Source organism: Hyaena hyaena, unplaced genomic scaffold, assembly GCF_003009895.1.
Source record: "Hyaena hyaena isolate Hyena2069 unplaced genomic scaffold, ASM300989v1 scaffold_64, whole genome shotgun sequence".
In the NCBI taxonomy this organism is placed as follows: Eukaryota; Metazoa; Chordata; class Mammalia; order Carnivora; family Hyaenidae; genus Hyaena; species Hyaena hyaena.
In genome coordinates this window covers 4,322,120-4,333,591 of record NW_024080698.1, presented here as the reverse complement: position 1 = coordinate 4,333,591, position 11,472 = coordinate 4,322,120, and the positions used below count along the sequence as shown (strand labels likewise).

General features: G+C 34.8%; 1 protein-coding gene across 1 annotated transcript in view; it reads left to right on the top strand.

The window, feature by feature from the left end:
* The window catches only part of LOC120232042 (testis-specific gene 10 protein), a 32,168-nt gene extending 22,866 nt beyond the window's left edge, over positions 1–9,302 (top strand). The window contains exon 5 of the mRNA XM_039232434.1: positions 8,980–9,302. Coding sequence (XP_039088365.1) covers positions 8,980–9,004 — 25 coding nt within the window. The 3' untranslated portion in view covers positions 9,005–9,302. The remainder of the gene's footprint in view (positions 1–8,979) is intronic.
* Positions 9,303–11,472: the final 2,170 nt, after the last annotated feature.

Genomic DNA, 11,472 nt, shown 5'->3' with positions numbered 1-11,472 from the left:
TCTGGTGGAGTCTGTCGGGTTTTCGATGTAGAGTATCATGTCATCTGCGAAGAGTGAAAGTTTGACTTCCTCTCTGCCAATTCTGATGCCTTTGATTTCTTTTTGTTGTTTGATGCTAGGATTTCCAGCACTATGTTAAACAACAGTGGTGAGAGTGGACATCCCTGTCGTGTTCCTGATCTCAGGGGGAAAGCTCTCAGTTTTTCCCCATTGAGGATGATGTTAGCTGAGGGCTTCTCATAGATGGCTCTGATGATGTTTAAGTAGGTTCCTTCTATCCCGACTTTCTCGAGAGTCTTTATTAAGGAGGGATGCTGTATTTTGTCAAATGCTTTTTCTGCATCTATCGACAGGATCATATGATTTTTATCTTTTCTTTTGTTGATGTGATGTATCCCATTGATTGATTTGCGAATGTTGAACTAGCCCTGTAACCCAGGAATGAATCCCACGTGATCTTGGTGGATGATTCTTTTTATGTGCTGCTGGATTCGATTTGCAAGGATCTTGTTGAGGATTTTTGCTTCCGTATTCATCAAGGATATTGGTCTGTAGTTCTCTTTTTTTGCTGGATCTCTGTCTGGCTGCACACAAACATTTTAAAAGGATAACCAGCATCTCCAGTTCCAAACCATCCTCCCAGATGTTTTCCTTCCCTTTTTCCATTTTGTATTTGTGTGTCCTTTCCTCTGTAGTAAGAACCCTGGCTCAACATCAACATGTTTACTCAAAAATATGCACATTCTCATTTGCTCAATCCCAGAATGCATCTAAAATAGTTTCAAAATGTCTTCACCTATGTCACTACAATAAACAGACCAACTTAAAAGTTCAGGATCCATTTGAAATTCCTGTCTTCATACACTACTTTGCACAAATCTTATGGGCATATACTCAAATACTGAGTTGATAAGTTACTTGGATTAACTCTTTTCTCCTCTTTTGCTGTGATTGTAGTATTCAGTTGAAATAACATTAGATTCATTTATTTCATTTTGCTTTCATTTTTCCATTTCCTTGTTTTTTCTTTGATTTAATTTTATGTTTGAAATTGTAGACTAATATGCTTTTAAAAGTCAAATCTCTGCTAAAAGTAATACTCAGATAAGTGCTACTTTTTCCTGCATGCCTTCTATCCCATGTCTCCCATATTCCTTTATGCTCTTATGATAATGACATTCAGGTATATTTTTATTTTTCTTTTCATATGCAAAAGGTAGATTACTATATATGCTTCTTCACACTTTGCTTTTCTCTCTTCATTTAGAAGTCACTCCATATTAGTTCATCGTGATTTTCCTCATTCCTTTCTATAGCTGCATAGTATTCCCTTGTATGGATGTACCATAATTATGCAGACCTTCTACATTTGGACATTTATGTAGTTTTCAGCAATTTTCAATTACAGATAAGGTTGTAATGAATAATCTTATCCAAATGTAATTTTGTATTGGTGGAGATATATCTTCAGGATAAAATTCTAGAATCAGTATTTCTGGGTCAGGGGGTAAACATGTATGTGTATAGTTTTGTTAAATAGTGCCAAATTCTCCTCTATAGGGGTTGTATGATTTTGCACTCCCACTGGATATGGGTGAGAGTGCCTGTTTGCCCACAGCTCACCAGCAGAGTATACTGTCAAGTTCTTGAATTTTTACCAGTATGGTGGGTAAGAAATGGTACTTCAGTGTAGTTTTAATTTGCATTTCTCTTCTTATGAGTGGATTTGAATTATATTTTCATATGTTTAAGGGATGTTTTATATCTCTTATTTTTGAATTATCCACTTGCCTATTTTTCTAATGGAAATTTTCGTTAAATTTTTTTTATAAATGTGAGAAATTAGCCCCTTATCAGTGATAAAAGTTGCAAATATCTTCTTCTATTTTACTCTTTTTCTTTTGATTTTACATAGAGTATTTTTCCCATGGAAAAATATTTATGTGATCACATTTTTAAATGTATTTTAATGCATCCACATTTCTGTTTATAGTTACAAAAATCTTTATACTCAGATAGATAATAGTTAATAGAGGAAATCAATGTTTTACATATATATATAAAAATATATATATTATTTTTTATATGGTATGAAGAATGGATATAATTTCACCTTTTCTAAATGACCAACCAGTAGTCCCAAGAAAAGATTTTGCTCCAGTGGTTCATGTCTCTTTTTAGACTTTCTCTTCTATTCCTTTGGGTCTATTTATGTTCCAATCTCACACTGTTTTAATTATAGAGCTTTTTTTTTTAAAATGTTTTATTTATTTCTGAGAGAAAGAGAGAGACAGCGTGATCAGGGGAGGGTCAGAGAGAGAGGGAGACACAGAATGTGAAGCAGGCTCCAGGCTCTGAGCTGTCAGCACAGAGCCTGATGCGGGGCTCAAGCCCACGAACCGTGAGATCATGACTTGAGCTGAAGTCGGACGCTCAACTGACTGAGCCACCCAGACGCCCCATTAGTTATAGAGCTTTTGTAATATTTTTAATTTGGGTGGGGGACTAGTCTGATGGTTTGCTGGTAAACTGGCTCTCCAAGGAAGGAAGGGAGAAACACTGACTTGTAGCATTTGCCAGTTTCACTAGTGTAAATCTGCCCACTGCGGCCAGTTTCTTTCTTGCTTTTTTTTTTCTTGAAGTGTAGTTGACAGATTCAAGCTGCCAAGCTAGTGTAACCAGGAGCTCACAAAATTTTTGAATATTTGCAATCAGCTGTGAGCCAGCTCCAGCATACCAATGGGCTGGTGCTTCTAACAGCTCTTCCTTTTAAGTGTTTACCTATATTTTCTTGTGAGTTTATTTTCCATATGAAATTTGGGGTCAATTTGTCTAGCTCCATTAAAAAAAAGCCTTGGAACTTTTATTAGAATCACATTAAATTTATAAATTAATTTGTGGAGAACTGGTATTTTGATAATGTTGGGATGTCCTAGCCAAGAGATGTCTTTCCATTGGTTCAAACCCACTTTGCATTATTCAAGAATGACTTGTAGTTTTCTTTATATAGGTTTTGAACATTTCTTGTCAAGTTTATTCCTAATTATTTTATCTTTAGGTTTTTCCCTCATTCATTGTATCTTCAAAAATGCTATTTTTACATGCTATTATCATGTTACCTTGCTAAAGCTTTTTATTGTTTCATTAAGTTTCAAAAGTTTTGTCATTTATTTTTTTAGAAGATTCCAAGTATATTATCATGTCTTCTGCTCTTCTGCAAAAAAGGAGAGATCATTTTATTTCTTCTTTTCCTATTTTTATCTATTGAATTGTATTCTCTAGTTTATTGCATTAGCTAGTAACTTCAGAGTAGTGATAAATGGTAGTGGAGAAAATGGGCATCGTTGTTTTCATTCTGACCTTAAGTGGGAATGCTTCTAGGGTTTGTCAAATAAGTATAAGATGCTGGTTTAAGGACTGAGGTGTAAATGTTTGAAGATATCCACCCATTTTTATTTTTTCAAGATTATTTTAATTAGGAATGGGTGTTTTTTCAGCTTCTATGGAGATAGAGTTTTTCTCTTTAGAACTATTAACATGAGAATTATATTAAAAGATTTTCAAATATTGAACCATCTTTGAATTTGTGGTATAAACCCTGGTTGGTTTTAGTGTATTCTTAATGTTCACTAGTATTTTATTTTAGATTTGTGTATTAATATTTATAAGTGATATTGGTCTGTAGTTTTTCTTTGTGCTATCTTACCAAGTTTAGATATCAATGTTATATTTGCTTCAGGAAAGGAAATTGAGAGTTTTTAATTTACTATGCTTTGAAACAGTTTATATAGTTTGTGATTATCTGATCTCTAAGGATTTGGTTGGGTTCACCTGGGAAATCACACAGCCTTGGTTTTTTCTTTTTTGTGGAGTATATACTTTGATAAATTTTTCTGTTTTTTTGTGGGGGGGGCTTGTTTTAAACTTTCTATCTCTATTCTGTTTGTCTAAAAAGTATCCATTTCAGTTTTTGAATTTATTGGCACAGAAGTAACCAGTGCTGTATCTTATAAATTTAAAAACTTCCTCTGTATCAATAGTTATATCCCATTGTCATTTCTTTTTTTTAATACAATTTATTGTCAAATTGGCTTCCATACAACACCCAGTGCTCTTCCCAAAAAGTTTCCTCCTCAGTCACCTACTTTCCTCTCTCCCCCACCCCCATCCACCCTCAGTGTGTTCTCTGTATTTAAGAGTCTTTAATGGTTTGCCTCCCTCCCTCTCTGTAACTATTTTTCCCCCTTCCCTTCCCCCATGGTCTTCTGTTCAGTTTCTCAAGATCCACATATGAGTGAAAACATTACCTGTCTTTCTCTGACTGACTTATTTCACTTAGCATAATACCCTCCAGTTCCATCCACATTGCTGCCAATGGCAGGATTTCATTCTTTCTCATTGCCAAGTAGAATTCCATTGTATAGATAAACCACATCTTTATCCATTCATCAGTGGATGGATATTTGCATAACTTGACTATTGTTGAAGGCACTGCTATAAACATTGGGGTACGTGTGCTCCTATACATCAGCACTCCTGTATCCCTTGGGTAAATTCCTAGCAGTGCTATTCCTGGGTCACAGGATAGTTTTATTTTTATTTTTTTTGAGGAACCTCCATACTGTTTTCCAGAGCGGCTGCATAAGTTTGCATTCCCACCAACAGTACAAGAGGGTTCCCATTTATCCACATCCTTGCCATCGTCTATAGTTTCCTGGGTTGTTCATCTTAGCCACTCTGACTGGTGTGAGGTGGTATCTCAGTGTGGCTTGATTTGTATTTCTCTGATGATGAATGACATTGAGCACCATTTCATGTGTCTTTTGGCCACCTGGATGTCTTCTTTGGAAAGGTGTCTATTCATGTCTTTTGTCCATTTCTTCACTGGATTATTTGTTTTTCAGGTGTGGAGTTTGGTGAGTTCTTTATAAATTTTGAATACTAGCCTTTTATTTTATTTATTTATTTATTTATTTTTACTTTATTTTATTTTATTTTTTACAAATAGTTTATTGTCAAATTAGTTTCCACATAACACCCAGTGCTCATCCCCATAAGTGTCCTCCTCTATACCCATCCCTCCTCCCCCCCACATCCATCAGTCCTCAGTTTTTGTCAGCATTCAAGAGTCTCTCATGGTTTGCCTCTCTCCCTTTCCCCCACCATTTCCGCCCTTCTTCTCCCCCTTGTTCCTCCGTCAAGTTCCTCCTAATCCTCCTATACATGCAAACATATGATATTTGTCCTTCTCTGCCTGACTTATTTCACTCAGCATAACACCCTCAAGGTCCATCCACGTTGCTACACATGGCCAGATTTCATTCTTTCTCATTGCCATGTAGTATTCCATGGTATAGATGAACCACATCTTCTTGATCCATTCATCTGTTGATGGACACTTAGGCTCTTTCCATGTTTTAGCTATTGTGGAGAGTGCTGCTATGAACATTGGGATACATGTGCTCCTATGCATCAGCATTTCTGTATCAATAAAAGAAAAGATAAAAACCATATGATCCTGTCAATAGATGCAGAAAAAGCATTTGACAAAATACAGCATCCCTTCTTAATAAAGACTCTAGAGAAAGTTGGGATAGAAGGAACCTACTTAAACATCACAAAGCCATCTATGAGAAGCCTTCAGCTAACATCATCCTCAACGGGGAAAAACTGAGAGCTTTCCCCCTGAGATCTGGAACACGACAGGGATGCTCACTCTCAGCACTGTTGTTTAACATAGTGCTGGAAGTCCTAGCACTAGCCTTTTATTTTATATGTCATTTGCAAATATCTTTTCCCATTCCATTGGTTGCTTTTTAGTTTTGTTGACTGTTTCCTTTGCAGTGCAGAAGATTTTTATCTTGATGAGTTCCCAATAGTTAATTTTTGCCTTTAATTCTCTTGCCTTTGAAGATGTGTCAAGTAAAATTGCTGTGGCTGAGGTCAGAGGGGAGTTGCCTGCTTTCTCCTCTAGGGTTTTGATGATTTCCTGTCTCACATTCAGGTCTTTCATCCATTTTGAGTTTATTTTTGTGTATGGTGTAAGAAAGTGGTCTAGTTTCATTCTTCTGCATGTCGCTGTCCATTTCTCCCAGCACCATTTGCTGAAGAGACTGTCTTTTTTCCATTGGATACTCTTTCCTGCTTTGTCAAAGATTAGTTGCCCATCCATTTGTGGGTCCAGTTCTGAGGTCTCTATTCTATTCCATTGGTCTATGTGTCTGCTTTTGTGCCAATACCATACTGTCTTGATGATTACAGCCCTGTAGTAGAGGCTAAGGTCTGGGATTATGAGGCCTCTCATTTTGATTTTCTTCTTCAGTATTACTTTGGCTACTTGGAAGTCTTTTGTGGTTCCATACAAATTTTAGGATTGTTTGTCCTAGCTTTGAGATGAATGCTGGTACAATTTTGATTGGGATTGCACTGAATGTGTAGACTGTTTTGAGTAGTATTGACATTTTAGCAATATTTATTCTTCCAATCCATGAGCATGGAATCCATTGTTATTTCTTAATTGTGTATGTGTGCTTCCCTATTTCTTGGTTACCTTAGCCAGTGTTTTGTTTACTTTGTTCATTGCTTCAAAGACCCAACATTTTGACTTATTGATTTACTTTTCTTTATTGTATTAATTTATGGTTTTGTTTATATTATTTTCTTTCTGTGTAATCTTTTTATTTACTTTGTTGGGGTTTTTTCATAGTATTTTAAGTTAGGAATTAATTTGTTGCCATTCTTTCATTCTCATTGATGTAAATATTTAGGGCTATGAATTTTCCAGTGACTCTTGCTTTAAATGTATCCCATAGATTCTGATATGTAATCAGTTTTGTTATCATTATTTTCCAGAAATTCTCTGATTTCTATTTGTATTTTCACTTTTACCCAAGAGTTATTTGACAGAAAATCTTTTACCTTCCAGTAAGAAGGGCTTTCTGTGTTTCTGTCATTTTTAAATTTCTGGTGTTATTTTGTGATTAGAATATTTTTTATAATATTTCTATTTTGTGTAACTACTAATATTTTATTTCTTTAAAAATTTTTAAAAATATATTCATTTTTGAGAGAGACACACACAAAATGTGAATTGGGGAGGGGCAGAGACAGAGGGAGAAAGAATCCCAAGCAGGCTTCAGGCTCTGAGCTGTCAGCACAGAGCCCCAACACAGGGCCAGAACTCAGCCAACCATGAGATCATGACTTGAGCCAAAGTCAGATGCTCAACTTACTAAGCCAGGCACCCCTACTGATATTTTCTTTGTACTTTACTACATGATAAATTTTTGTGGATAGTTCATGCGCACTTGAAAAGATATATTCTTTCTTATCAAGGTATATATTTCTATTATATATATATATTTAAAAGATTTACCTTTTTGATTTTATTAGTTTTTTTATGTAGTTGCTTAATTTTTGTTCACTTGACCTCTTTTACTAAAAATCTTCAATTATTATTACATTTTTATTTCTTTCTTTATTTCCTATAAATTTTGTTTTACTTAGGTTGTTTATCATTTTATTTGTTGCATAGGTATTCTGAACTTTTGTATCTTCATTGTGGGATGTGGATTTTATAAAGTGTAATTTTTCGATGCATTTAATTTTTTGGAGGTGGGAGGGGCTTATTGTTTATCTGGTATTAAGAGTTACATGTACTTATTGTCTCCATCTGCCTGGCAAATCTTTTCCGTCTCTTTATTTTTAACTTTTCTGAGATACTGCATTTTAGGTATCTCTCATGATTATAGTATGGATTTAAGTTTTGCTTTATGGGCCATTTTGAAATAATGGATGAGTTCAGCTTTTTCACATTATTGATATGACTGAAATTTGGTATCAACTCTGTCATGGTATCTTATGATAACTATGTTTATCATGTGACATTTCTTGATTTTCTCAATTTGGCTATTCTTCTTTGCTATTGATAATTTCTTTTGATATTTAAGAAGGTTTGTATTTTCTTATAGTAGTCACCTTTCTATTAATAATTTTAATTGTGCCCTTAATTCCCTTTTTTCTTGATTAAACTTGGCTGTTAGTTTGAATGATATATTTTGACTACCACCTATTATCTAGACAATAGTCAGTGTACTTAATTTACTTTCCCCAACCACTGATCTCTTTCCTGTCCCTATAGTTTTGCCTTTTCAAGGTTATCATATAAATAAGATCATGTATATAGCCTCCAGTGGCTAACTTTCACTCAGCCTCATATATTTGAGATTTATCTAGATTGTTCTACAGATCAGATGTGGTATGTTCTTTTTAACTGCTGAGTAGTATTTCTTTGTATGTTTATGCCACAGTTTTGTTTGCTTTGTTATACTATTTATTTTGAAATGACTACAGTCTCACACGTAGTTGCAAAACTAGTACAGATAATCCTTCTCCCCAGCTTCCCTAATGGCAATATCTTACAAACCAGAAGTTTGATATTGGTACAATATAATTAATTAGTCCATAGGCCTCATTTGGATTTCATTCATTTTTACACACACTCATGTGTATGTGTGTGCACGGTTTTTTTTTACATACCACACATATGCTACAATTACAAGCAACATACTATAGTATAGTCACAGACCTCTCCTCTTCTTCCCTGACAAATACTGATTTGTTCTCTGTATCTTTAATTCTGTCATTTTAAGAAGGTTGTATAAATAGAATTATACACAGAATGTAACTTTTTGAGATTGGCTTTTTTCATTTAGCACAATCCCCATGAGATCCATGCAAGTTGTTGTATGTATCAATAGTTCATTTCTTTTTATTTTTGAATATTATTCCATGGTAGCGATGTATCACAGTTTCTGAAAGCCGAATGAAAAAAAATACATTGTGTATGTTTTCCTTCACAGAGTCTGTGGAAAAAAATATTAAGTATTGCCAAAGTAATGTTAGAGTACATTTTTTTATACATGGGTGAAATCATTGAGTTAAAAATATTAATCTGCATAATTTTTTTCTCTCTCATAGGAATCTTTGCTATAGAGATTTCTGACACGTGAAAAGATTCTTCACTTCCTTGGGAAAGGTCAAAGTTACAAACTGATTTTTTTTTGCTATATGATTGCATTTATCTTTTGAATGCTTGACAATGTTAAATGTATTTATTAACTTTGGGCCTCTGAATCTCTGTTCTCATGTGCCATATCGCAGTGATCTGAAATGACATATAGAAACAAAAATGCATATGGCTCTTTCTATCCATGCAGTAATAGTGAGTGTAAAATCTGCTTACTTCACTATTGAACACTGTTATGTAAACTATCCGGAGTAAATAAAGAAGCTTATAAAAAGAGGGAAAAGTGTTTTTACAAAACTGGTTTCCTTTCCTTTCTTGATATCTCAAATAATTGGTTGGTTAAATTTTTTCTTTGTGATTTATGATTTCATGGCTGGAGAACTTGTGCCAAAATAGGCACAATTTACCAATACTGGTCTGGGACCCAATATTCCATTTTGGAACCAACCTGACATAAATTCCAGGCCATAATCTGATTTCAGAGCAGCAGATAGTAGGAATGTGTCAGAGTTTTAAAATCCATAGTATTGTACCACTAATTAACATACATTTTCTGCAATTGTGTTTACGTCTACTATTTTTAGAAAGGTAGGTGATGCTATATTTGTCAAGAATGTAAGATTTTCTAAAAAATCTGTATTTTAATAAGTTTTCTTTGAAACATTAAAGTACTGCAATCAACTTAATTGCCATTTTATTTATTTTTTATTTTTTGTCTATGGCAGGTGTCTATAATGTAGAGTAACAAGTTTAATGATGTTTTCCTCTTTGTCCTAAAATCTCCTAAATCTCTTATCTTTTCTCTCCATAGGCTTCGACTTAATGTTGATATTAAAGCCTGAACAGTACTGTGTTTTACTGTTTGATATAAGCTCTTTGTATTCTTTCCATTTTAATAAAAAAGCACCCAAGTCCTATCATTAATAATAGTCTTATGAAGCAGACAGTTTCTCACTTTATGTAGTAACTATGCAGTATCACTGCAGTAGATGTGCCTTGATTTAGGTCTTGTTTTCTTATTCACGCTGTGATATTTTACTATAAATTCATGCTACATATTCATTTTTTATTTTTAAAAACTGAGTTTACTCATCTGGTTCAGAACAGTCATTATAGATTGGTTTTAAAAATTGAATAATTTAAAATAAGAGGTCCTTTTGGAGAGCCTGAGTGGCTTAGTTAAGTGTCTGGCTTTTGACTTAGGCTGAGGTCATGATCTCACAGTCCATGAGTTTGAGGCCCACGTCGAGTTCTTCTCTGGCAGTTCAGAGACTATGTGGGATTCTCTCTCTCTCTCCCCATCTCCGTCTCATATGTTCTGTCACTCTCTCTAAATAGACTTAAGAAAAATAATATGCCCTTTTATAAACGTTTTAGAGAATAATACACAAAAAGTTGTTCTTGCTAATATTAAGCATATGCTGATAAATGTGCAAACATTTACCAGGTGATGCAATGACTTAAGCACTAGGTTACCACAACATTAATTTTAGTTTTTGCACCTCCTAGAAGGGCTGACAAGGAGCTGAGTGTTGCCTGTCATTTGCACTTAACATATGTTGCCTGTGGGGGTCAGTATGTGGGAAGGGGAACATGAGAGAGTAGGAATGAAGTATGCGAGAAAATATTTCCATACATGATTAGAGGGATACTGTAGTTGACTTGTCCCATTAATTACAGAATATTTGAAAGAAAATTACATGGTACGTATAATGGGGTAAATATTATCCAAAGTTTGGGAAACTGCAACTATATTCTTTGTTAAAAATAAAAAAAAAAAAAAAAAAAAAAAAAGGATTTTTTCCTAACGGTAATATTTTAAGAACACATATCATTTTATCTATTGTGGAGAGTGCTGCTATGAACATTGGGGTACATGTGCTCCTATGCCTCAGCATTTCTGTATCCCTTGGGTAAATTCCTAGCAGTGCTATTGCTGGGTCATAAGGGAGTTCTACTGTTAGTTTCCTGAGGAACCTCCACACTGTTTTCCAGAGGGGCTGTACCAGTTTACATTCCCATCAACAGTGTAGGAGGGTGCCCGTTTCTCCACATCCTCGTCAGCATCTAGAGTTCCCTGATTTGCTCATTTTAGCCACTCTGACTGGCGTGAGGTGGTATCTCAGTGTGGTTTTGATTTGTATTTCCCTGATGAGGAGGGATGCTGAGCATCGTTTCATGTGTCTGTTGGCCATCTGGATGTCCTCTTTGGAGAAGTGTCTGTTCATGTCTTCTGCCCATTTCTTCACTGGGTTGTTTGTTTTTCGGGCGTGGAGTTTGGTGAGTTCCTTATAGATTCTGGATATTAACCCTTTATCTGATATGTCATTTGCAACTATCTTTTCCCATTCCGTTGGTTGCCTATTAATTTTCTGGGTTGTTTCCTTGGCTGTGCAGAAGCTTTTAATCTTGATGAGGTCCCAACAGTTTATTTTTGCTCTCGA